At 49.2% G+C, this 27,262-nt stretch overlaps 5 protein-coding genes across 5 annotated transcripts; 1 reads left to right on the top strand and 4 right to left on the bottom strand.

Moving 5' to 3' along the window:
• Positions 1–1,226: 1,226 nt before the first annotated feature.
• Positions 1,227–3,490, bottom strand: FSUBG_10179 (UPC2-like protein; the record flags this gene model as incomplete). Its single annotated transcript, XM_036674731.1, has 7 exons — positions 1,227–1,488; positions 1,590–2,557; positions 2,606–2,642; positions 2,694–2,921; positions 2,975–3,277; positions 3,328–3,369; positions 3,423–3,490. The coding sequence occupies 7 exons, from the start codon at positions 3,488–3,490 to the stop codon at positions 1,227–1,229; spliced, it is 1,908 nt and encodes a 635-aa protein (XP_036534342.1).
• Positions 3,491–17,516: 14,026 nt separating this feature from the next.
• FSUBG_10178 (Importin subunit beta-2) lies at positions 17,517–20,482 on the bottom strand (the record flags this gene model as incomplete). The annotated part of the gene is made up of 3 exons (XM_036674730.1): positions 17,517–17,618; positions 17,692–20,316; positions 20,378–20,482. 3 exons carry the CDS (start codon positions 20,480–20,482, stop codon positions 17,517–17,519), a joined length of 2,832 nt encoding a protein of 943 aa, XP_036534341.1.
• Positions 20,483–22,641: 2,159 nt separating this feature from the next.
• Positions 22,642–23,113, bottom strand: FSUBG_10177 (20S proteasome chaperone domain protein; the record flags this gene model as incomplete). Its single annotated transcript, XM_036674729.1, has 2 exons — positions 22,642–22,890; positions 22,940–23,113. 2 exons carry the CDS (start codon positions 23,111–23,113, stop codon positions 22,642–22,644), a joined length of 423 nt encoding a protein of 140 aa, XP_036534340.1.
• Positions 23,114–23,696: 583 nt separating this feature from the next.
• On the top strand, positions 23,697–25,104 carry FSUBG_10176 (trehalase; the record flags this gene model as incomplete). The annotated part of the gene is made up of 2 exons (XM_036674728.1): positions 23,697–23,824; positions 23,967–25,104. The coding sequence occupies 2 exons, from the start codon at positions 23,697–23,699 to the stop codon at positions 25,102–25,104; spliced, it is 1,266 nt and encodes a 421-aa protein (XP_036534339.1).
• Positions 25,105–25,236: 132 nt separating this feature from the next.
• Positions 25,237–26,150, bottom strand: FSUBG_10175 (NADPH-dependent beta-ketoacyl reductase (rhlG); the record flags this gene model as incomplete). Its single annotated transcript, XM_036674727.1, has 2 exons — positions 25,237–25,993; positions 26,044–26,150. 2 exons carry the CDS (start codon positions 26,148–26,150, stop codon positions 25,237–25,239), a joined length of 864 nt encoding a protein of 287 aa, XP_036534338.1.
• Positions 26,151–27,262: the final 1,112 nt, after the last annotated feature.

Genomic DNA, 27,262 nt, shown 5'->3' with positions numbered 1-27,262 from the left:
GATCATACAGCTCAGCAACTGTCTCCTGAATTTCAGCATCGACTAAATAAATTTACGGGATATACAGAATGGCGGCACGAAGACTGTAAAACGCATTTGCTTAAATGTTCCTTTCATTCCGCGGTACTCGCGACTCAAGTCTATCCCAATGGCCCTGTTCAGAAAGAAACCGGCGACAAGAAATTCTAATCCCCCAACTCAACCAGGAGGCAGTAGAAAATTATCTAGATACATTGACTTTCATATTTCATATTGAACATCCCATTTTTGGGTTGCTATCGAGATTTGTTGTGTGGAGTGGCCAAAAGCTGAATGAGTCAATTATTTTGGTGCATGTACTTGAAAATGAAAGGTACATACATATATGGCTTAGGAATTGGTCGCCGTCAACTATCACGGTTTCCAGTGTAGCAATCACATTCGTCTCAATTACATAGCATAATGAGGTAAACATCGTAGATTATCAATTAACCTCCGGGCCGAACATAAAAGAACTACCATCAGACATCAATCTTCCCTACATCTCCAAAACATGATTGTAGCTGCTAACATATAACAAACAAGCAGTCTATCCTCACACGATATCCATCGCATATTTCATTTCATCCGAGCGTGCATATCCAGCTACGGCCTCTCTTAAAAGAGCCAGGTAAAATCGAGCCAACACGCAACTGTGCTTCTGTTCCGTATTGTTCCATCGCTGCTCCAGGCTCTGCGAAGAGTCAGGCGCTGCAAGCACATCCCAAGCATACATGCATCAAACAATAAAACACGATTTAGAGCGCCAAACAAATGCTAACTCAAAACTCCCTTCAACGCCAAACTTTTTTCCAGGCGCAGTAAAAAAACAAAAAACAGTCGCTATGCTTTCCGGATACGGTTATTACGCCATCTGTGGCGGAAACCGTAAGGAGTGAATTCTATAACCGATCGAAATCTCATAAGTCGTCATAAAGGAGTGTCTATCGGGTATCATGGTATGAAGGAATGTCGTTCCTCTGAGAGTGGGTATCATAAAGAGTGTGGAATATAACACGGCACTTCCAAATGCGCATGTTAGTCGAGTGGTAGGGAGTGTCAGCGTCGTTGACGCAGAGGTTTGGGTGTAGCGAGTGTTGAAGGAGCGTGATATACATGGCGCCTGCGTCGTTTTCGGAAATAGCAGAGCATCGAATTAAATCATAACAGTAAAATCAGATGAGGGTGAATCGAAGTCGGACTTGGTATCAGGTGGCTCGACGTCGGGTATTGTCGTCATATTGGTGCATCACAGGGGGTCGTGCCAGAGGAGAAGGTGGGTGCGGGGCAGAGGACATGGATGAGGTATGGCGATGTCGTGGGAGCGGTGCGTTCGACGAGACGGGAGACTCGGGGAGGGGGAGCATGCCGAATTGCTCTGACTTGATATATGGAGATTGGGTGCTCGTCATGGAAGCCATGTATAGACTCGGGTCCTCTGGAGGCGGGTATGCAGGTGTCGTGTTCATCCTGGGTGGTAACGGTCAATCCCCTAATGTTCTTTGTGTAAATTGAGCCAGTGGTCGTCTCGAGGAGCCTAGATCCACACAGCCTGGACAGGAGTAACGAACCCGACGCCATAGTTTTGAGGGGAGTCCTGAATTGATGAGGATGGCCCGCCTTGTAGAGTGTTCATGTCCCATGATCCATACTCCTCGGTGTCGCTGTATGCGACAGAGCCCTCGAAAGTCGAAGATGCTGGGCTGTAAGCTCCATTGTACGCCGGTGAGGGAACATTGAGGTACTGCTGGCTTGGATACGGCGACAAAACCAGTGGACTCACTGCAGAAGGTGGTCCGGATGCGTTGAGCATGGGCATTTCCTCAGTGCTGTAGCTGAAAGCAGGGTTTCCGTACAGATACGACTCATGGGTGGGCACCTCTTCCTGGATAGTGAAATTGCGAGGATTGAACTGAGGGAAAGAGGGAGTTCTTTCGGGGTGCATCCATCCCATACGCGACCGAAACTGGCTAACTGTGTCGATGGGGAACTCCATAAGGGTCAAGGGAGTTTGCATCTCGCTTCCAGCACCAGAAACATTGATCGACATGAGTCGCCGAGCAATCTCTTCGACGGGAGAAATAGACAAACTGCCAAAATAAGCGGCGCCAATCTCTGGGAAGAGCCGTTCCATAAGGAGAGCCACGGTATACAGATAAGCAATGATGACCAGCGAGTTGGGAGAGCCGTGGTAGTTCTGCAAGTAACCCACGGGCATCCAGAAGAGCCATTTACGGAGAGGCTGGAGACGCTCGAATTGCTGAGCAATGGAGAGCGTAGGGCTGATCTTGCGGGAGCCTCGGAGAAAGCCAATGAGATGCTGAATCTGTGTAGTATCTTCCTTGTGGTACTTAAGGTGAGCCTCGACTTTTTGAATCTGCTCTAGCGTCCGCTGGTACGCGTCCAGATCCTCAGGGCGAGGCTGGCTTGGTCGATGATCTTTTCCTGGAGATGGCGGGGCGGTTGGGAACGTGCTGCTCTCGGCGATGAAGTCTCCGAACTGGGACTCATGCTTCCAGGGGTCCATGGCATCGATCACCTATATCCAGGTCAGTAGAGTTCTATTGCTACAATCGGGTCAACTTACCGATGAAGTGCCTTGCATTAACTGGGTCCAGCTGCGCCTGATTATTCTGTTAATTTCTGTCAATAGATGCTGAATTCATGATACTTACCAGTCAGTGGCCTGCCAGGAAAGAACGAGGGAGGCAGCAAGGATAGCATCTGATGTCTCTCGAGAAAAAGACCCAATGGCTTCCTGGAGCCCCTTGAGGGCAATGCCGCGGTGCTCATAGGCCATGCTGCCAACTAAAGGGCAGTCGGTGAGGAAAGCGATATGCATAGCAGAGAAAGCGAGCAGAGCGTGCATCACATATGGTGTCGTGGCACCAATTCGAAGAAGACTAGGGTCGGAGTCAGTATATGCCAATTTAATGGTTATGTTACTTCGACGTACGTGGGAATATGGCGAGTCCAAAGGGTGAAATTATTAGCATCGATGGTAGCGAGTTGGTAGTATAGCGTCGCAACATGGTAGATCAGACGGAGATCTTCAACAGAGTATAGTTGTGGCACTGGGGCAGGGTATATTCCCAGGCTGGGGAGCGGGAAGATGCCTGTCGACTGCCATTCAACGATGGCGGCTTCAATCTGGGGTGTCCACATCAGGTCTGGCTTGTCGGGAGTTGTAGAGCGCTCAGCATCAGGAACCTGCACGTCATTGTATGGGCATCGAATCTTGTGCTTGGTGCAATTTCGGCTTCATCTGTTAGTTCGGGAACAAGAAATCTTTTTCGAATCACAACTCACCATTGGGGAAAGTTTTCATCGCATCGGATATGGCGGCGCTTGCTGTGAGTAATTGTTAGTGTTATGCAAAGCCATCATGGATTGATAGGTCATACCAGGTATCACAGCCCTTGCGAGACTTGGTGTGACTGCGGCGAGGAGGACCACCACCGGGACCAGCCATTTTGCAAATGTTACAGAGGTATTTGCAACTTAGAACTGTTGAGTAAATAAGTACACGCACAGATTGTAATGAGGCTCAAGTGACATACACGAAGTGATCCACAAAGACAAGCTTGTGGATTTAGAGCGAGTGTTGGAGGACAAGGGCAGTAAGTGATCTACCCAGTCAATCGGTTTCCAGGAATCGATCCAAGGGGTCCGTATTAGAGATAGTTCGTGAATGGGGTCTCGTGATAGACAACAATTCAGCGTAGAGCGTCGAGAGGATGTACTCAGGTGCAAGTCGAGGATTCAAACTTATACACGGAGGGCTTCAACAATCTAATATGACTGAGATGCTCGATGGACTCTACGGAGCAGGGATGATCAAGGCCAGATGAGTTGAAGAGATATCTAAAACCCCGGCCAGTGATGCTGTGTGGTACGGTAGTTGTCTAAATCCAAGTCTTCCAAACGGGTGGTAGCGATCGAATATGGCGGTGAATTTGGGTTTCCTTCCTTTGGAGAGAAGCTGTGATAGCTTTGGAAGCGACTGTGAGTATGCAGAAGTGAGGATATCAACTGTCTGTAGAATCGAAAGCCAAGATGACTATGTAAGTGCACTTGAGAAGCTTCGTTTCCAGTTGAACCGGCAGTCGATTATTGGCAGATTGAGTTTGAATCCAGAAGGTTTGGTGTAAGCCTTGGTCTCTATCTGAAAGTTGGTCTCTGCACTTCGCGTTTGTTCCTGATTATATACAATGGGAAACGATTGAATACCCAGAGATGAGGTAAGAAGCGTATCGTGAAGGAGGATCGTTGTTCCAGAACCAAAGCACCGTGAAATAAAAAGCGAGTGACAGGAGTCGACGAGGACTTCCTAAGAGAGTTGAGAGAGGTGAGGAGGGTGAGGAGGATAGCGAACGTGGTGTTGACTTGTAAAGATTCGGATGTTTGTTGTAGATGACCGAAAGGGAATCAAGAGGGGATTCGAGAAGGAGCTGGGGACGATGGCATTGTTAAATACAAGCGGACCTAATCCACAGGGCAGGCAAGTGCGGTGCGGGAGCAGCTCAGATGGGGGAGGGGAGTAGCAACCGGGGTGTAAGAGGTGAGGTGTGTGTGAGTGTAAGGTAAGGTAGGTGCTAGACAGGTAAGGTAAGAGTGGGATGGAAGGAACGGGTGGAAGGCTGTGTAAGGGTACCTACCTTATCCTATCGTGTTGTACTGTACTGTACCATGAACTGCTTGCAATGGATGAAAAGAGCAGGAAACTGTAAGAGTAAGGTGAGGTAAGAGCGTGCCATGTGCCATGATGCAGGTGCCAGCAACCTAACAGACGGCAGCGTCAGTGCCAGTTCACAACCAGTCCTAAAAGCGTACAGCCCATGGGCACCCACCACCAGCCAGCCTTAGTCTCCCGATTGCCTGCTGTGCTTGAGCCTGAACAGCTTAGCATCGCATAACATCAGATTCACCAACAACTACACCGCACTACACTGGACTACACTACGGATACTTGACCTGCCATTCAGAAGCGCAGGAATGAGCCGAGGGAACATCAAGACAAGCGGCGAGCTCGGCCTCAGACTAGGGGAATTGTGGGCTGTGGAGTGCGGGCCCCGGGACTACGGCAGCGGACAGCAATGGATGAGTCCCAATGAATCGGATGCTGCTTCTTGGCCGTGAACCCCGAGTACAGCTGTAACTCTGTGGTATCCGCACCGCCGCCTGCCATGGTGCGGTGCTGGTCTGGTCTACCAAAAAAAAAAAAAAGACGCTAGAGATGGGGTGTGGTCCGGTGCCCAGCTCGGCCAGGGGGGGGGGGGCGTCCTGCAGCCTCATCAGTAATAGGGCCGCTCTTCAAAAGATCCCTGGGCTGGGCATCTGTCATAGTCGAAAAAAACCCATTCATCTGTTTGCGGGTTCTCTAGAGAAAGCGTCGGTCACAGACCATCAACCTTAGTAACACATCCCTTTCATGCCAGATCAGAGGGGCTCAAGGTACCGTAAGGATTGGTCAGGGAGCAGAGGTAACCTTCTAAGCGGGAGGACTGCGGAGTAGGTAGGGGTGCTGAAGCAGCAATTGGAGATGCTTAGCCTAGGCGTCGGTTCGGTAAAGGTATGACGGATCAATGGTCCATACCTGAAGATAGCATCGATCCATACCAGGTGCTTCTGCTGTGCTATTTTGGGGAGCAGGCGATTGGAGATGGTTCATTGGTGGCCGGGCGACCTTGCTGGCTTGTGCTCGTCCCATGGTTCTACACGACCGCCGAGATGGTACTGCAATGCAATGCTTCCCTTTCGTACATGGGCGGAATGTTCCTGAAATCATGAGGTTGAGTCTGGCCGAGATGGTGGTGGCGGGCAGAATCCCAGTCCAGACTAGAATGGGCAAATAATAGCAATAAAACAATAATAATAAATCACAAATACAGCAACCGAATGTGAGTACATGAGGTACAGGAACAACAAGAGATAGTGGCGGACGGTGGCACCTACAGAGTGGTGTACTGCAGCGCCCAGTTACCTAAAGTTTTTGACTCTCATCAACCTCTCAACAGGTTGGCTGTTTTGTCATCCAGCTGCAGCAAACACCAGACATTCATCACAACACCATCGGGTGTCGAAAGACTGTATGCTTTTACATCAGGGGAAGAAAATAAACCAGCCACATCGGCTCTCCAGTTTATCCTAATACAGTCTGATAAGTTTTGTCACTTGGGACTTTAGTCCTAAATTTTCTGTCATCCTCAATCACAAAGATGGCGGCCGAGCTAGGGGAGACAAGAAAACTTAAGCCTCGACTTTAGCTGACATAAAGGTTTAAGCAAGTTATCACGAACTCAGGGTGGTTCTTTGATGGGTTTATTTCGATGTCCTTTGTCAAGGTCAGAAGCTTTCTTGCTCCCTGAGGCCGAGATACAACCTTGCAAGCAGAGGGCATGACGCACCTGGCCCAGGGTCAAGGGTTTAGGGAGAGTTCCATTGTCTTAGATCGTTGAGACTAGTGTCCGTCCTCCGCTTTTCCGCGGTGTCCGGAAGAGAAGCTGAGATCCCTTGAAAGAGACAAGGGAAGAAGAAAGAAGTAAAAACGAGAGAAGTCCTGTCTCGACGTATCGCCAAGGAATTCACAGGTAAGTGGTGACTAAACTGAAAGTCGAACGAGGGGAAGGAAGGGTGACAAAAACACTAGGTGACAAAGTAAAAATAACTTTACATGTCCGTGCCCCGCGTAGGTTGTTTTCTCCCTTGAGAACCAGGGGGGATTTTTTAGCCATTGATAGGTTCAACCACTGAATTTCCCTACAGAACGAGAGAGAGAAAGAGAGGTTGGCCGCTGGCGGCTTGCTCAGTGCACTGGACTGGTAACTACCTTACTGAACGGATATGAAAGTTAGGCTGGGCTGGGCTGTCTGGACTGGGCTACGGTGCCCGTGGACCCCGGTCTACGGCTCAACTTGGCTCAAGTAGCGGATTTGGTTTCCATTCGCTCATGCTGTGCCAGGCTCGAATCGTTGATTGGCTCTTGCGTTTACGACAGGGCGAAATAACATTGGGATTGGGATGGCGGGCGGGCTCTCAGGCGGTGGTAGACGGACGGGGCGTCGGCATCATAGACCAGAGACGGACAAGCCGGGGCCGCCGGTAGTTGAAGCTTTGATATTGGGTCCCTGCGAGAACCGAGCCATCTCAAATCCAAATCCAATCCATTTGAATCCGGCCCAAAACATCCAAAGCCCTGTTCAAAGTAAGGTAACGGCCAGGCTGGGGTCAAACAAATTGCCTTGCATTGCATTACAAGCGCCATCTCAGTGGCGACATGGCTCCAGAAACGGCACATTTTACCCTGAGGCTCGAGATCAGAATATGGAGAATATCTATAAAAAGTGACAGTCTAACCGGGCACGGTATAGTTGTAGATGAGTAACGCTGGAACGTTACTTACGGCCCACCGTAAGATAAACGCCGCACGAATGCTTTCGCAGTGGCCTCGCTCCTTATTTGTTTGTTCGTCTGTTTCCAAATCTTAGGCTCGTGTCGCCCTAGGTATCTCATCTTGCAGCTGAAACAGAGCCACGGGCCGCTCCTACGAGTCGAGTATCTCGTCTCTGTGCCTTTTCGGAGCTGGAAAACATAAGATATGACGTCGTTGGTCAGCGTTCTGCGTACGATCATGTAGGCAAGGATCTCAATGTTGCGGTAGTAGTAGCAGTAGCAGTAGCAATTGTAGGCGCAGTCAGTCTGGCTAGGCCTATCTTGACGCCGTCTTACACAACTCTCCGTCAGCATCTCTCATGCTCGCTATTTTTGTCACCCAAGTACATCCTTCTATCATTCCGTACATACGTACTTTTGTAGCAGGCAGACGAGCTGGAAAGTTACGGTATGACATGGCATGCTTATTGACAGACATGATCCTCCCGCTCCCAACGCTCCTGTGCGGGATTACTTCGGGTATGCTGTAGATCGTAGGGTGCTCGCGTATTCGGGCTTCTTGCTCTGGTGTAACGCTCAACCACAGACTTGGGCCTTTCACAGGCTGTCGAGAAACGTATGACAGATTCATGGTGGAATCTTGCGCCGCAAGGATAACGACCAAAGGTTTAGCTCAAGACACCGAGTGCGACCAGGCTTTGTATAACTAGAGAAAACAATCTTTCCTGACCGCACAATGAAGCTATTTCTAGCCATAGTATCAGTGCTCTGAAACTTCTTTCACAGTACGGAGTAAAAGATCCACAAACGGCAATTCGGGGTAGTACGTCGCCCGATTATATGACGGGTTTACTTATCTTGAGCATGGCCCTATTCGTTCTAGCCCCAGCTTTTATTCATCGCCTGGTCCCTGTTTTTGTCAAGGAAGTATTTCTCCGGCTCTGTGGGCAGTGTAGCATCCGCTTCATGGCCAAGTGGTGCTTTTGTAGTTCAAGTTCGGGACTTGACGATAGTTTGAGAACGACATTCTTTTAGCATCGGCCCCTTGTCCGTCAACCTCTCGACTATGCCACAACCCCTGCGCGGGACAAGGATAGGGTCAACAGAAAGATTGGAGGAGAAGATGACTGATCACATGATGCCTGGGTGTCTTCCAAAAGTAGACTACCGTAGTAACCACGTTTAAGTCACCTATTGCGTGCGAATCAGAGGCGATTCACGGTTACATAGACATCTGACAAGCCAAGTGCACGAATAGGAAATGAGAACCGACCTTGTAAGGCTAGTAGCTTGCCCTTGACTTTTGTAAAGGAAAAGTCCGGAACTTACCATGATGGAACTCAAACTTCAGATGACAGAAAGTCAAACTTGGCCGAACATGAAGTGACAAATGCTAACACCCAAGAGTATTATCCACTTGGTAAATAACCAGATCGTCCCTGAGATATCTAGTATAGCACTAGGGTTGTGAGACTTGTCTCAGGGACTCCAGCGAAGCCTCTACTGATGATAGACAGAGAAAATGGGTACTAAGAATATGACAAGCAAAAACTGCCTAATCGGGAAACGTCCCGCGTGGTTTGCAATGCTATAAGGACAGTGACATATCGAAGGTTGGCGAGGATGAACTCCCTGTCAAAATAGAGCACCAAGATGCTGGGAACTTAGCGTGGGTAAGAACTTTGGTTAAAGAACTCTCAGGTGCATGGTTCAAGGGTCTTTTCTTCAAAGTAACCTCCCAAGAATCGGTCGTTATTCCCCTAGTTGGTAATTCCTTGCAAAGGGTCCACCCGTGCTTCAGATTGATTAATGCCAACCCTATCTAAATTGCGAATGGGAAGTTTGCGGCTGTGTTCCAGAGGGCAACGACTTGTATGGATGAATGTGATCCATCATCAATAAGTGCCTCGGTACGGAGTAATCATGAATGGTTTGGAAGAAAGCATGACAGTCTCCCCCACCGTCAGTCACAAGAGACTTCTCACCATCTGATGGACAAGTGGGTAATTTGACGACCAACCTTGGATCTCTCTCCGATGCAATTAGCGGTCATGTCATTTCGTTGCTTGTCATTGGCATCCCCGGTCTTGAATATATTCAACAACTCATCAATGCATGACTTGCATGTGTCTATCTAGCTGAAAATGACTTGAAAAGTCCTTTGGCTTGCAGTTCAGTGTTACACCAGTTAGCGGCTGCAGATCATTATTGAGTTTCGTGCGGGCGCCTCACTATGAGTTGTTTATGAGACAAAAGGCTGTGGCTGTAAGTACTTGATAAGGAAAGGTCAAATGGAGACCATGGATGTCTGCTCGGTAGTTTTCAGGCCGCCCTCGGCGCAAGGGGCTTCTAGAAGCAATCGACGTCTAGCCTGGTAACCCATTCCAGAGTTGCGTTGCACTGCGGAATGGCACCGCGGAAGAATTAGAATGAGACATTGAACAGAGGCAATATCTCATAGTTACAATCAGGGTCATGGCCATAATCACAGTCACAGTCACAAAAACATGGTGGACATCCGTCTGACCGAAAGCCATTTTAGATTTGAGGCCTTTTAGTTCATGTGCATAGAGGGGCCCTACCGGTCAGCTCATAGTCACTCATTCACTCAGTGCCTGGACTGGGCTGCATGAGATTGTACCACTTGATAGAAACATTCACACTTACATTCACCAACAAGCTACTAAGTCTATTGCCCTTGGCATTTCCAACAAAGTACGGAGTACAATTACGGCAATTGCTTGTGCAGGAGCGCCTTGTACTCTGAAAACCCAATCGGTTCATGCACCTTGCACGGCGCTGGCGATAAAAAAGAGACAAGAAGTGGTACCAATCTTCAGGATGAGGTGCCTCGGGGAAGTTGCTTGTTGCCCACCACCTTCCCCTCTTCTCTTGAAGCAGTGTCGTCGCATCATCATCATCACCAACAAAAATCTGCATCATTTCGCTTTTCTTCCAGCCACTTAGCTCACCCCTCTTTCACCCTGCAAAAAAAGTTCATGAGCACATCAGATCAGCGTATCAGATCATCAGGGGAGCAGCTCTTCGTCGTCAATCAAAACAGACAAGACCCCGAGACTTTGTCCCAAATTGAGCATGGCCCAAAACAAAACATCGCAGAACAGCATGCGGGATAATTATTACACTTACGGCAATAAAATGATCGACAGGTCCTGGCACCAACTTTCAAGCCACGCCACGATTGGCTTCGTCCGACATTGCTACTTCCCGAAGTCACACATACCTCACGCTCGGGCTCAGCTTCAGTCCCAAGCAAAGCAAAGCAAAGTAAGCAAGCAAGCACCCTAAGCAGCATTTGCTCCGGTCTTGGTCCTCTGTTGCCATGCCGCGGTTGTGTACAGAAATTCGAATATTGTTTGTCAATGGTCTAGGAAGTTCCGCCAAGTACTATCTTGTTCTGAGAGCAAACCACAACATTCCCACTCCCCCTCCCCCACCTGAATTCGGGGAACTCAAGCCCCGCCCCAAGCGGTGGAACAAGTTGAAAACTACTTTCATTCTCTGGACAGTAGACAGAGTACCGTTACCTTTCCTTGACGAGGCTCAGCGTCACTCTACCCGTGCGCATCTTTCTTGGTCGGGCACGGTTCTAGCTGCTTATCAGCTCCCTTCTTCTTCTAGGTCTGGTCCTCCGCCTTTTGGTTCCACAGCTGAAACAGAGGCCTTTACTGACTTCGGCCGATGAATTGCAAATCTGTCCACCAGTCCCCATCTCGGCCGAAAGTCTTGCCAGCGCAATCTACCATTGGCTGCGCAATTCAACCAGACGACAGTTTCAATGGCGACTTGAAATAAACCACTAGTTTTCGTCCGTGGTTGTCCCCAGATTTTAGGGCTAGCAGAGCGCTATGAGGTCATGGACCGAGTGGTTTTCACTCCGTCTTATGGATATCCCCTCTTTTACAATGACCCTGTCGTTCCGACGACTCTCTTGCCCTCCTGGCGGGGTTCAGTGTGGCCTTTTTTATATAATAGCGCCCGTGGAACAACATTCTAAGCCGCATATTGTCCCCCGAGATGGAAGATCTAGTACAAGCGGTGGTTTCCCTTGCTACCTAACATGCCACAGATATCATAAATTTGGGAGTACGGAACTCCTTTCTTGTGAGTCCCGCATTCTGCATCAGCTTTGTGTTTTCAGTGTACCATCAGTATGTTATTAGGGGCCATCACTAAATACTTTGAGGTAGGAGGTAGGCAGGTAGGCAACCTACTCTAGCTCCACAGACTAAGAGGTCAGGGTGTGCCAGGGTCCCCTGCCCTGGTTCAGATCTGGCTCAACAATGAAGGTCGTTGGAGCTTCTGTTTGGCCAAAAACACAAACCTCGTGTCCCGAAATGGGATTTCCCCTGGGAAACTCGACCCATGAATGACAGGGCATTTCAAAAAGTCCATCAAGCATTGACTAAACAGCTTTCCGCTCCAAACCATCAAACTAGCCTCATTATTAATTACCATACTCCGTACTCCGTACTATGTCTGCAATGGTCGCTTCTGGACATGTTCACGACAGGGAGGGATCAACAACTTCATGGCGTGCCCTGGCCTTGGCTGTTGCTCCAGTCCTTCACAGGCTATCCCCTGTCACTGAACAATCAAGATCATCATAGGCGTATGCCTCTCATCTTCCTCCTGGCCGCGATGTCATTACCGAATCTGGTCTGGCTGAGGTTTGAAGGGAGGTTGGTCGCTTCTCAAAATAGACGAGCCCTGACTCGACAAGAAACGTAGGTACGCGCTGTTTTGTGCCATTCAAGCTGTAGGTTTCAGATCTGTCACCAATTGTCCGCCGTGGAACGAAGGAATGCCACTTGTGTTCGCTATTTCAATTGATTGAGGGTGAGATAGGCGAACAAGGATTCTTAAGCAATCACAACTGACACACCATAACTTTTTTCCCTAGCGCACGGAATGACCTCATATCCCGTTATAGAAAGCTGCAGGGCGATTTGAGAAGACCGATGCGAGATTTCTGGGTGTCGCAAACATTCCAGCTAAGGCTGCACTGTGAGAAATAGACAGCGAAAGCGGTGAGGTGATCACCGTGGAGAGCTTGGTGTTCCTGAAAGCTGAACCTTTGTGCATCGCACCACCCTTTTAGCCTCTTCAAAAAGGCGCTAATGAAGCATGTTCCGTATAGCTGGGAGGCACGGAAGATCGAGATGCATGCAGTCCGACGATCCCTGTGGGATCCATGCCCGGCCTGGTTACTTTATCAGTGCAGAGGCAAGAGGAAAGATCCATATTAGCTGTTATCACTTCACGACTTCACCTCGAAGACTGTCAATAGCCTCAGGAACAGGATTCATATATATCTATTTCACAATCAATGTCTTGTGCCTCAGCTCGCAGTCCGCTCACGGAAGTTCGTACCATCACGACCCGGTCAAAGCCGCGGCACTCTCGATTTACCTCAACGGGACAAATTGGGTCAATGCCAACAGTCCCCACATGGATCCGCAGGTCTGCGAGAATGTGACAGCTTCGGGCATTCAGAATTGATCAACATCTCAAAGAGTGAGCATTACAACGGGCCCAGACACCTCACCCCATTGCCGATACTCCCCTGACCAGAGTTAGAAATTGGCCTTTGCTAGGAGCCAAAGAAGATCTTATCCTCGGCAGCTGGTCGTTTACAAGTCCACTGCCTTTGGTCACAACAGCCATGCAAAGCATGCTTCTGATTCGTTGAGGCATGGCCACAAGGCTCGTGCCGCAAGATATGCCGCACGATAATAATAGAATGTCGTTCCCGGTCCTATCTTATGGAGAGGAGCGGCTGTTGAACCGCAGTCTTCTGATGTCAAACCCACTTTTCGATCTCATACTCCCAAGAAGTGAAATCTATTCTGATGTCTATGTTTTGTTCGAGTTACCACTTCCAACAATTGATTGGTATGTTCTCAGCTCTTGCTTCGATGATAAGATATGGGACATACACCCGAGACATGCTCATCAGTCTCGCAATTACCACAGCCTGTGTACGAATGACCCGGTGCTTTAAATGGCGGTTTGGGTTGACCGCACTTTGAGCCTGTAACACATTGACTCTAGTATCACAGTCTGAAGTCTCCGGTGTGATATGCGGGAACTCGGATTCGTAGCATCAAGTTTGTATACTTCAGACTCGATTGCGCGTTCAGTATACTTAGACGAGACGATCACTGAAAGCCGATGCTGTTGAGGCCCTCTCGGGCTGTGAGTATCGCAGATCAACATCACTTCTTAGGATGTCCCATGACCTACCCCATTGAAGCTGCTTCCTAGCCTGACCTGTTGACTTGAGAATGATACAACAACGTGGGCCCCGAGGCAAGGGCGTGGACCATTTCACAACTACCAGTGTATGTATGACCCAACTACAAAGTACTAATGATGATCTGATGCCCCTCTAAAGTTGAATAGCCAAAACTTCAGACTGCCGATCACAGTTTGAAGTCGGAAAAGACCGGCGCTATACAGAGGAGTGAAAAGGAGAAATTCTAGACAGCAACATGTTTGATTTGTATCAGATTGTATGGTGATGAACATCAACGCCCAACGGTACACAATCTATGAAGGCTATCTATGGGGTAGTTCACTTGCGCGCCAATAGACGAAAAGGACGAAGTTGAAAGAGGCTGATCCCTTGAGTAAGCTAGGTATGCGAATCTGAGTAGGGGCGCCGGCACACCCGCGCCGCGGGATCAGAGCCGTGAAAAAGAAGCAACGCCTGTGGCAGAATATGGACGCAGGGTCAAACAAGAATGACATAGATGGCTGGGCCTCAGCTCTCAGGGTCTTTTGACGGCTAACAGTAACGTATCATTTGAAGATCTCGTTGCTGACTCGGCTAGGTACTGAGGAGTGAGGCCATCATATCAGGGCGAAGCTAGTGAGTGGTGCGGGCTCGAGACCACATGGCACGCACACGACGGCGCCTGACCAGGAGGTTCCGATGTTTTATTCCAGTCCTTCAATCTCTGCCACTAGCAAGGAGCCAAGCCCGAGGCCATGGGCCAAGTTTCATCGGCAACGACTGATTGCGCGAATGTCACTGTTGTAGCCGGAAACCCATTCGGGCGCTGGAGATGGCCCACAACAGCCTGTCGGGCTTGGTTGGGTTTTGCTGCCAGAGTCGGAGTCGGAGTCGGAGTCGGAGTTGGAGTTGGAGTTGGAGTTGGATCTGCGGGCTCTTCTCAAAAGCACGGAGCGTGGAGAGCATGTCACCAACAGCCTCGCAGGGTCCTTTTCCTTGTTTCCCACGAGTCGGTTTTTGCCTGTTGATGACCCAACCACTCGAATGTTGAAATGACGATGTCCAAAAATGCATTTGTTGTTCTAGACCAGGCCATGGCTCACAGCGTCGGACAGGGTTGCCGAATAGGCTAGGGAATAAACTGACAGGGTTCTTTGGTCGAAAAGGGCGTCGAAATGGGGAAAATGGAGGAGACCCGGGGCGGACCATGCCATGCATAAGACAGGGGTAGTAGTGCGAGGCTGAGCTATTAATGGCGACACGGGCAGGGGACTATGACACGGTGTGGGCAGCTCTTCCAATCAAGACCGACGCATCTAGTGCCAAAGCTTAAACGGCACAGCAGAACAGCAGCACCAGAGCCTCTGGTTCAGTTCTGGTTCTGGTTCTGGTTCTGGTTCTGGTGGTGGTTTCACTGGGTGAGTTGCCCTCTCATTTACTCTCCTGTTATGGCTTGGTTCGACTTGGCTTGGCTTGGGTTGGGTTGGGGAGATGCAGTACATATGTTACTCCGTACAGTCAGTTATGGCAGGCCCATAGTAGAACAGAACAGAATCACAAGACTTGGCCCTGCCTGGTGGTTTACCATGGCATAGGTATGTATTTATTTGTCTACGACACGCCAGTGAGCGAGCAGGAATGACGTTGAGCTAGACGTTGATTTCTGGCTCGGATTATTGGATATCGCGAGCCTCACAAGGACCTTGGCCTTAACCGTGAACCATGCAGGGTCCGTCCGGTGAGCCTGCTCCGGTTGCCGAGCATACTGTATGTATGTATATTGTCTCCATTACCCACATCATATCAGTACGACGATATCACTGGACGGAATCATACGGATAGTTCCCGATGCCAGCGGTGACGGCTATATTCTGTGTCCAGACGGGTCGATGCATCTGAGCTACAGAAGCTTACCAGAAGAAAGCAAGCCACCAAGATAAATTTAGCTTCTAGTTACTTGTCCAAGTTGAGGCAAAAGACCAAACACCTGTTCTCGACCGAGAGACTTTGCTCTCCCTGCGGCCACGAATCGAAAAGGGCATGGCATGGGCAGTGTTTCTATACCTCCTCCTGTCACTGACGATCATCAGTCAAAGATTCGCCGACGTCTAGACGTCTCTTACGAGCATCTCACCAATTTCAGATCGTTGGTGTTTATGCATGCTACGCGAGTCATGGCTGGAGTTCGATTGACGTACCAATTGATTCATTTTGTGTGTGAAATTGTTTTCACTCAACAGGCCATGTTGTCAAGTTCATGACTATCTATCTTAGTAGCTAGCTTCTGTCTAGTTCTCCTCGGTACACAGTTGGTCTCTTCTGAATGATGCGGCCAAGAGTTTGGGCCTTTTGTCTCCGCTATTGAGCTTCAATTTCCCCAGCGTATCCGCAACGTCTGTGTACTTACCCTCCCGGGCAAGTATTTCGTCTATACAGAGACTATTACATATCTCGAGACTATTGATAGACTGGCAGACTAAAAGATCGTCCAAACTGTTCGGCTCTTAGTACCGACTCGCGTAGCTAGCGAGTTCTGGCCTGGGTTAGGTTTGGGAATGTCAAAGCACCTCTCCCAACACCTTTTCATCGAATCAAGTCTTGCAAGAGCTGGTTTCTAGAAACTCTAAGTCTGAAAGCGGAAACTAGAACAGGGGCGATCTTCCGTGTTTTCCTAGTGTTGATGCATACATGCGAAAACCCGGCAGTCAACTATGTACCTCCTCACGACAACTTCAGGAGTTCAATGGATGATCGTTGCTAAGTGGCTACGCGAGTCAAAGGGCATTGGGCATTATATTATGGCATCGATGGAGACTCCGCGGTCTTGGCAAATTGTGAGTGTCCAACTTGTCATTGCTGGTTACACCAGTACTATCACCGCATAGATAGACGCTGAAAGCCAATACCAGAGCCCGGCCTGCTCACTACCGAGAGCTAATTGTAATGACTCTTTTGTAATTTGCTCAGAGGCGGAATGTCGCTGTTTGCACGGCCTGAAGTGCACATGAGACGGCTACAGAGTCAGTACTTGGTCTTTGCTGCCCACGGCCTCGACAGGCAGTTCTCACGACTCATTAATCAACACAAGACGATGCTCATACGCTTGATATGAGAGATGGTGCAACGTTTCTTATGCCGTAGCGTGGAACTGATACTGAAATATTTCTCTCCTTGTTTAGTCGTGGTTGACAATGGCTACCCTACAGCATCATTGTTTTTTTTTTAAAGAGGCAATTCACAAATTGCCAATAAGTTGTAAGTGCTTTAGTCCAATGGATGCAAAGCACCATCATCGATGTTTGAATTTGATTAGGTGCCTAACGTTGTAGTGTGACAGGATGGTCACAGAACAACTTTGGGGTTCAACTACCACAGTGATACTATTTTTCCATTTGGTGATCTTCCACACTTGAGAGACATTGCTCCAGCTTACAGCAGCGTAATAAAGTGGCCTATCTATCTAACTCGGACCCCATAAATGCCCATCAACTCCTCCCATGAATCCGAGTACTTCTATCTACTTGTGGCATAACATGTTGCCATTCTCCCAGTCCCATTTCCCAGCTCCAGCTTCCAGCTTCCAGCTTCCATCAGGTATCTCGTCCTCCTCCCAATGTCGCACTGCGACCCTTGTCAGTTCATACCATCATTCAACATCAATCAAAATGGCTCCAAGACTTTTCATAAACCCCCTTGAACTTCGCCATGCAACCCGTACCATGCTATCTACTGCGATAAAAGAATCAGTGCTATCTATAACTATGTAATAACGTCGAACCACTCCCACTGCCGCCCTTGAGTCATTCCTTCAAGAAATAAGAAGGCCGAGATCAGTCACCATCCCATACTACAGAGTGTAATGCGACTCCAAATTTTGTCGGTCTCGTTGCTGCATCTGGCCAACAAAGTTGCTAAACTCGGGAATTATTTGCTTGTAGATATCGATGACCTGAGAAACGTTAGCTTGTGTGGGGAAAAACAAAACCAAACAAAAAAACAACTGCAATGCAATAGGCACTGACCTTCTGGAAGACATCATGCAACTCCTGCCTAACTGGGCTCTTCAAGTCAATGTCACGATAACGGGCAATGGCCGTGAAATAGTTGAGTAACTCCTTCTCCATGGCCTGGGGGTTTCGTCCAACGATCATGGAAAACCCCTTGAAAGCTGTCGCCTTCTCTTCAGTTGCATCCACCTCGTTCATGATGCTGATCCATTCCTCTGCAAAAGTTGAAAGATGGGGTCCAAGCTGTTCCGAGTTCTCGAGGCCGAGGCGTCCCAAAGCCATGGCAGCATTTTCGTTCAGTGCTTTAGGGACACGAGGGTTGGTCATGATTTCAACAAAGCGCTGCAGAAGCTCTCGAACCCATGGACCCATGTGCTCCTTGTGTTGCATTGAGATTTCACCAACTGACCAGCAAGCATTGTTAACGACACCAAACCCACTGTCCATATCCTCATCGAGGACGCTGTCCATATCAAGCTGCTTCAGCAAGATGGGGATAATTGTACCAAGGTAGGGCTGTAGTAGAGGATAGACGTATCTAGCGCAATCTCCCAACAGTGCATAGGCAGATTGTCGAACTTCGTCACTGGGGTCCTCCATACAGAAGCTGAGGAGCTCAAAGAAGGACTGCTGGGAGCTCTTGACCAACGCAGCCGACTTGTCGTCGTTGAGAGCTTGAACGATTGCACTAAGAAGATCCAGACTAGTTACCAGGAAATCCTTGTCAGGCTGGTCAACTATGGGGTTGCCAGCAGCGGCCAAAGTCTGCTCGAGATTGACGTGAATGATGTTGACGCATCGAAGGAAGATAGGTTCAGCATAGGGAGCGAACGCATCACCGAGTGCCATCGCCACATAAGAGAGGCACTCTAGCAGAGGGAACAGCTCCCGTGACTGATCCGATACACGGTGGTATCGGTCGATCAAGGCAGGCATCAGCTTGCCAGACAGTTCTGGTGCGGCCATGGAAGGTCCAATATGCTCCGCCAGAGTCTGCACGCAGTCGTAAAGAATGTACATGTTGCGATCCTTGTACTTGGCAAAACAATGGACGAATTGCTGGATAATTGGACCACAGTAAGGTTCAAGGATCTTACCTGCCTTCTCCTCGAGGTTGGCGAATGCCGATGCAGCAGCTTCTTGTACTTTCTTGTTCTTATCCAACATGTGGCGGAGGATACCATCCATCAAAGGGAGAAAGAACTGATCCTTTTCTAGATCCTCCAGATTGGCAGCCCATGACGAATATCGACCAAGGGTCCAGCAGGTGATCTGTCTCACAACAGGCTCCTCGTCCTCGAGAAGAGAGATGAGGTAAGGCACAAGCTCAGGCAAGTGAGGGACAACAACGTCCATGCATCCGTCAGCAACGGCACCCAAGGCGAGAACAGCAGCTTCTCGCTGAGGCCACTCGTCGTGCTTCAGATGCTGTGACAGATAGGGGAAGATGGCCTCGAAAACAGGAGATTGGAAGTCGCGGGCGAAAACATCGAGAGCGGCGGCGGAGCACTTGCGGATGGTCCATCGCTCGTCAGGGTTGGCGTCATCACCGTCGTCGTAGTCATCGATTTCTCCCTCCTCGGTATCGTCGTCCATTCCACCGAGCTTCTCGAAGCCGTTTCCATTCTTGGCTTGATCTGCGGACTCGCTGACCTCACCGTTGGCCTTTCGTGCAAGGGCCTTCTTGGCAAATGCAGGGCGGATATCCTCTTCACGATCCTCCTCCTCCTCGTCATCTGAAGCACCTCCAAGGAGGGCAATGTCCTCTCCACTGTAAACCATGCACTCGAGAAGGACCGGAATAATCTTATTGATGTACGGCTCCAATGCCCTCCACAGATTGTCATGTTCTCCCACGGCGAGCCAGAATTCGGCCGCTTCACAGGCCAAGTCCTCGTCGTCGCCTTTCTGCTGGGATATTATATAGTCGACGAGGCCACTGATGTGCGGCTGGAGCTTGTCGGGTCGCGTCTCAACTAGGTGAACAAAGGCACGGCACACTTGTCGTCGAACATCGACATTGTCATCGCTGGCCAGGATAAAAAGATGCTGGAGGAGGTCATCGATGGAGTTAAGCATGGCCTGTGATTCTCGAGGTGTGAAGACATTGATGGCAGTAAGCGCACCAGCCCTGACCTTGGCCAGAGGGCTCTTGGTGGCCGCGATAAAATGGGGAAGGACATAGTTGAGGGGTCGCTGGCCATTGACTTCCTTGGTCAATTGACGGAAGTTGTCCTCGCAAATCTTGGCTAGAGCAGACATAGCACCCTCCTGCGCCTCATTGGAAGTTTGACCGGATGTGTTACCGACCAAGTCGAGAAGCTGAGGAAGTAGCTCCGGCCAGCTGAGCAACCCGCCACGGCGAACAATTTCGGTAGCAATATTTCCAGCAAAGTTGCGAATCTGCGAGTTCTTGTCTTGCAGGCACATGGGGACAGCGAGCTTGATGAGCTGGAGGTTGGATTCGGGGATGGACTTCCATTCGCTTCGGACATTATTCTTGAGCATGATGCCAGCGGCGGAGCGCACGAGGTGGAAATCTTGCTCCGAAAATTGAAGGCCATTGGGAGGTGAAGAGCTTGAGAAGAGATATGCGAGATAGTTATTGATGTCGGGGGAGTTCTTGGCTTGCTGAAGCATCTGCAAAGAATGATTAGCTGAGGGGCGGCGCATGGATTGCGATGGACAAGCAAAGTCTTACCAGGTCAGCCTGCTTCTGAGCACTCTTGTCGAAACCACTGAGGGAGTCTTTGAGGCAAGCAGCAAGCTGCTGCAGCGAATCGGGGGCGGGCTCCCAGGAGGACATGGCTGCGGTGGTGTTGACAACGTCTCTGAACGTCGCAGAAGGCGGATGTAGAGAAGAGGGGCGCAGAAGCGAGATGGAAACTTTGTGAACGACTTTCACATGAGCTTAGCTCCACAGCTCCTACTCGTCAACAGTTAGCAATGCGCAAACCTTGAGCCAAGGCAAGATAGAGATGACAATGATGAAGGAATCTGGGAGAGGGGAGAGACGGAGACGGAGACGGGAGACGAGAGACCAGCGGTGGACTCTTCCTTGTATAGGTAGTGGGATAGAGTATCCGTCCGTCGTCGTATGGGATGGCAGTGGGCGAGAAGCGAATGTGCCCCTCCGATACAGGGATGTGCAACACCGTGGGGCCACACTGCAAAGCTCAAGTCAACACAAGTCTACTCACCTGGTTTCTTACTGAGACGCCTAGCAGCCTCGCCTTTGTTCCTTGGGATTGCTTATCGCGGTCCTGATGGTAATATCAAAGAAAAGGATTGGAAGGACGCTGTGCGTCTTCAGACGCTGCTGCTAAGAAATAGACAATCGAGGGAGAGAGGTTGATGCAGATCTCTCGAGTTAGAGTTGAAGAAGCTCAGCTGCCCACCAAGAGTAGGGGACGAAGATTTTGGTGTAGGTACTGTAGTTTCGAGGAGAGAGCGGAGGCTCAAGGTCAAGGGCATTCAACCAAGAAATTGCCCTTTTGAGACTAGCGATGGCGAGATGTCACGTATCAGACGCACTGTAAAATAGCCTGAAACACCCAATAAGGCCGTGCCAATCCGGGATTCTAGTGGCGCGGGGTGCGATAACGATAACCCGTCCGCAGAAACCGAGAAAATTTGTCACTGAAGAAGATGCAAGGCAGGCTAGCAGGCTCTTTTTCTTTGCTGCGGGGATCGCCGGAGCTAGAATAAACTGTTGGGTTCTATTTTATTTTAGAGCAAGCTAGCAAGCAAGAAATGTTGTCATCTTATATATCGTTCGTTCATCTCCTCTCGTGCGTGGCTGGCAAGGGGATGCAACAAAACTTAGGACTTCTCTGACCTAAGTGACAAAAAGCCTTAGGTAAACCTAGCATAATTTAGTATAGATCCAGAGGATCTTAGACTGGGTATTTTTAGCGACTCAATTTAACGTCAGAAGTCTTCTTGCACCCCGGGGGCTGGTTAGAAGAGTCGACGAGATGAAATAGGTAGCCGCTTGTATGAATCCGTTATCCAACCATTTCAACAATATCGATATGGTCTCTGAATCATCCATTCATATTAACGGCTGCAACGGGCCGCGGCCCTGCCTGAGACAGCTTCTAACGGCCTTGAGCAACCCGTAATACAGTGTTCAAACTCAGGCCATATTTGCAACTCTAGAAACTCAAATAACATATCTAGACCAACATCCATGTTCAGCTGGTTTCTTGCCTAGGCAGTCTCCCGTGGATATGAACCGATAAACTATCCAGAGTATAGTCTAGTTTCACCAAAGCGTCACTGCGGGATCAGTCTCGTCGTAAGTGCCGCGCAGCTTGGTGTTGCACCAGCCTGAACCTCGTGTATTACTTGTGCGACACTATTTCCTGGCCAGTCGCTATTGCAATAAAGCAGTCTGCCACTGGTTTGTGCCCGAGAAACATGGTGAGGTCCGATCGCCTTGTCGAAGCACTTTAGGAATACAAAGGCCTGAAGTAATGGAAGCCGTGGTCATGGAGGCGAGATAGTTAGCTCGTGTACTCACAGACCCTTCATTGTTTCTCTTCGGTGTAATATCTATTAAAAAGGCACAACGATAATAAGCCTCCCCAGCACAAGAATAAGGATTGGGTCTTATGATGTTACACGCGCAATCCCGCCTGGTGACAAACATTTGCTACAAGCCGTCTGCCTCTGTGTGCCACTGCGGATTCATCCGGGATTGTTTGTGGTCGATGCCGTAATTCTCCCAGGACTCTCTTGACAGCTATGTTACTCGGTGACGTGAACGAAGCTGTGCACCATAGTTCTGAGTGGTTCCGGTTCTGTCGGTGAGAGTTTCTAGGATAGATATCAGGTATTGACGGAGAGGCTAAGGTGGTGGGTGATGCAAGTCCGTAGCTCTTCTTCCCCCAAGATTGTCATTCTCAAGTCTTGAAACTTCGTATTCCTTGACCTGGTTGCAGGTAAGGTATCCTTATCCTATCAGGCCGCCGTTGGCTTGGGACCCGATAGCTGTAGCCTCTCTGACACAACTTGAACAATGGTCTTGAAAGCCTCCATCTCCTCTTCCACCGTGCCTCCCATACCCGCATTAGCAAAACTAATCGAGTTAGTGACGTACACCGGGAGCTGTGATTTCCGAGCTAAAAGCTTGGCCAAGCGTGTTGTAAACTCCACTGATGCCTCTGAAGAATAGAGCGTGGTAGATAATGGCTGTGCCTGGTCAAGCCGCTATGAAGGTCAGCAAAGTATTACCGGAACAGAAACGGGCCGTACTCACGTTGGGCAGAGCGTAGACAAAAGAACCCATGCGGACAGGAGTGGCGAGCTCATCCTGTGTCGCGGTTGTGAGGAATATCACAATGGACTTTGCTTTGGTGGAAAGGCGGAGGTAGATGCGCGTGTCTAGAGAGCGGGGGAGGGGTACAGAGAGCTCGATTACGTCTGTAGCCATGATGTGTCTTATGAGGAAGTATCACGTTATTTTTTTGTTGTGTCAGAAATCTCTTGATCCCAAGACGGCGAGTGAGAGGCTTTGGTGGGTGTGTGCTGTTAGGTGAAGTAGAAATCCGTCTGGGCGTCTGACGCAACTGAAGAGGTTACTATATTTGCGAGCAAAACAACAATGCCTAGATTATACTTACTAACAGCTGAACAACTATAAGACGGTAAGTAGTAAGCTAACAAGATGTTATTTCTCTTTGATGATGCTTTATTCAAGTCGTCGGTTTGCTCAAATCCGTAATCACATGATCTCCTCAACCCCACGCAAACTCATTCGGAGCAGGCCCGCATAAATCATTGTCAACCTTAGTACCTTGTAGAAAGTGAGCGGCATGAGTCCATTCTGATCTTTTCATCAATTTTTTCGCACTCTTTCGCTACTTGTCGAGCTCACCAAATCACTTCTAAGGGCAGGACTTATGAAATAACCAAAGAATTTGACCCTTGTGCTATATTACCAAAAAATCCTCTCTACCCCTCCATGACCCTTACTTAAACGCAGCATATCAAAATCCACTTCTAAGCCATACGGTATGGCCGGATCTGAAGATGGCCACTACATCGAAATTGTCCCCGACGACAGTGCATGGGCTGGAGTAGAGGACAATGCTGAAGACCCTGAAGAGGTTCGGGTTATATTCAGCGCCTTGGATTCATTCTTGTGAGTTATCCCAAGAAACTCACTTGAGTCGGATCATCCTCCTCTCGCTCTGTTGGCAAACCTTATAGGACCTTCAGTATCTGTTCAACCCTATCTACAATCCGACTCAAGGGTACTGTTACTCATACTGAACGTTCAACAGCCAATACGCAAAAGTATCTCACTTCAACGTCACACACCTCCGTCGTCAAGCCTTTTATGCTCTTCCTCAAGAACAATGGAAACTCTTGGCTGCACCTCCGTTCAACTTCCTAGACACGCTTGAGAAGACTGATGATGCAATCGATGAGAATGCGGAGCTGGCTCGTACCATTGCCCGTGTTGGCCTACAGTCATTTCGAATGATGACGACAGAACCCGAAGACCCTGAACCCAAGATGCCTCAAGAATGGGCCGGCGTCGCCAAGCACTCTGATGTTGACAAAGCAAGGAGTACTATTCGTCAGTTCTACAGAGACTGGACCGAGGCGGGAGCTGCAGAGAGAGAAGCTAGCTATGGTCCCATCATGAAAGCTCTTGAGGCGGAAAAGGAGAGATATCCGGATAGATATCCTCTAAGTGTATTGGTACCAGGCGCAGGTCTAGGAAGATTGGTATTTGATCTGGTTGCCAATGGATATACCGCTGAAGGCAACGAGATCTCCTATCATCAACTCCTCGCCTCATCATACATTCTAAACTATTGTCCTGCGGCCGAACACCATACTATTTACCCCTGGGTTCACAGTTTCTCCAATCACCTCACCCGAGCGAACCACCTCAGAAGCTATCGCGTTCCGGACATCCATCCAGCCTCCGTTCTAGCTGCCACACCTAATGTTGGAGAAATGTCCATGTGCGCCGCCGACTTTCTCTGCCTCTATTCTAACGAAGACCATGAAGCACAGTACGATGCTGTGGCAAGTGTCTTCTTCCTCGACACAGCACCGAATCTGATTCGGTACCTGGAAGTCATACGGCACTGTCTTCGGCCTGGGGGTGTTCTCATCAACGTGGGGCCCTTATTGTGGCATTTTGAGAACAATGCGCCTGGTACTCATGGACAAGACGGGGAAGCGGAGCATGACCCAAAGAGTTCATCGGGCATCGCTGACCCAGGAAGTTTTGAGCTGGCTGACGACGAAGTTATTGCACTGTTGGAGAAGATGGGATTTGTTGTTGAGCGGCACGAGACTGGTGTCCATGCACCGTATATTCATGATCCTGACAGTCTTTTGCAGTCGACATATAGAGCAAGTACTTGGATTGCTCGAAAGCCATTAGAGCAGGTGAGTTCATGAGGCCAACCAATAACATCAAGGCTGGCACAGATAAAATAAACAAATAAATAGACATCAAGAGGCATTTGCCTTCTAGTTAAGTCCCCATAAATGAATGGTCATTCTTTATCATACATTTCGCATCCACTGCCGCTACAGCTTTGACTTGGATTCGACCATGAGCTCGCCTCGCTGCCACAGGGCACCACCATCAATGGCAATTGTCTCACCATTAACATGAGATCCTGCCCGACTAGCGAGGTAAACAACCACACCGGCAATATCCTCAGGCTTGCCCAGTCGGCGCATGGGGTTGCTGTTTGCGATCTCCTCAGCACCACCAGACATCTCCAGCAGACCATTGGACATCTTGCTAGGGAAGAAGCCAGGGCAGATGGAGTTGACGGTGATGTGCCTAGGTCCCAGCTCCATGGCAATGTTGCGTCCCAGATGCAGCACAGCAGCCTTGCTGGCGGAGTAACCGTATGTGCCCTGTTTTCCAATCGTGCCGACACCGAGTCCTGCAACACTGGCAGTGATAATCACACGGCTAGGATCCTGAAGAGAAGCGCTCTTCTCGAGGAGTGGTGTAAAGAGACGGATTGTGTTGAAAACAGCCTTGACGTTGAGGTCCATGACCTTGGCAAAAGCAGAGTCAGGATGGGTGTCAAACTGCTCACCCCATGTAGCTCCAGCATTAGCGAAGAGAATATCGACGCGGTCAGTGTGCTTCTTGACCTGCGCGAGAAGACTCTCTACGCCCTCGAACTTGGCTGAGTCCGCGGGAACTGAGATGGCAACAGCACCGGGAGCACGGTTGGGGAGAGCATTGAGAGCTTTGCATGCTTCTTCACAGGCAGCGGCCTTGCGGGATGAGATGAAGACCTTTGATGCGCCTGCTTGGAGGAATCTGAGACAATGTCAGTCGCGTTTGTAGATGTTTTGCAATAAATTACTTACGCTGAAGCTGCGTGCAGACCCAGACCGCGAGAGCCACCGGTGATAACGGCGACCTTGCCCTTCAGGGAGAAAAGCGAAGGGAAATCTTCCAACTGGGCTTCAGCCATTGTGTCTGTGTTTGTATTTGTGGTTGCGAAAAGTGAAGTGGATAGTGAGTACAAGGGTAGAAGGGGTGACGTATACGGGGTTGAGTGGTGTGATGGAATAAGAAGAACTTTTACAATGAGATTGAAGCAGAAATATTTCACTAGAATATTGAAGTGGAGGGATCTTTTATAGGAAAGAGAATTGATTAGCAATGTCTCCCCTTGATCTTGGTGACGAGCGTCGAGCCTCGGAGTTTTGTCTGCGCTGGGGTACGTCCGGGGTTCATTAATTAAGCCTCCGGTTGCGGGGAAAAAGATGCCGAGGCACGACGTCCGGTGGGTGGGTCTATCTCGGTAACCTCTACACACAAGGAGGCTCTTCATTCATTCATGTTTATATAATCAGAAGCCTTCCTTGGAGGCTCCTATAAATTCATGTATTCATTCTGATATTTGCACCGGACTCGTACCAAAGAGACACCCTTCAGCGTTCCCAAAAAACCGGACAGTGCCTCGTAAATGATTGTGATGCCCACCAGGCATTTGCAACGCATTGTAAAACACAGTGAAGTCCTTATGGATCATGTCTTTCATTAAAACCATTGAAAAGTCTCTGTAAGACTATCTCAACACTGAAGAAGAGAAGGACTGCGGAAAGGATGAAACAAAAAGAAAAACCCAAACTCATCAGATATCAGGAATACCTTTATCAACATATCCGGAGTTGTGTGCTGTTCCACCAAATCTTGCTGTCAAGTTATATAAAAAGATCTTGTCCAACATAGTAGAGTACTTAGAAACACTTTCCAAATGGTTGAAGACGTTAAGAGGAAAGAAAAAACAATGCAAAAGTCCGAACCAAGAACAAGAAGAAAATGGCTACCTTGTGTGGACGCACATTGGTGAACTGCGCGCCGCTTGCGAGGGTGTTCGGTTTCCAGCCAAGAAGCTACCACGATACTTCAGGCAGCATGTCTGGAAAGTTGAGCTTAACCCATACCGTGTCTGTCTCGAGATTGCGAAGCTGCCGAGACAAGTTTCGCAGGTGCATGCCAGAGAAGCTGGCTGCTCCTGAGGAACGTATATATGCAGATGTCATTGATGACACCCGATGTAGGGACCTGCTTACACAG

The sequence above is a fragment of the Fusarium subglutinans genome (assembly GCF_013396075.1).
Source record: "Fusarium subglutinans strain NRRL 66333 chromosome Unknown NRRL66333_c0000171, whole genome shotgun sequence".
Taxonomy (NCBI): Eukaryota; Fungi; Ascomycota; class Sordariomycetes; order Hypocreales; family Nectriaceae; genus Fusarium; species Fusarium subglutinans.
The sequence above is the reverse complement of the archived record's forward strand: the minus strand, read 5'-3'. Positions and strand labels throughout refer to the sequence as shown.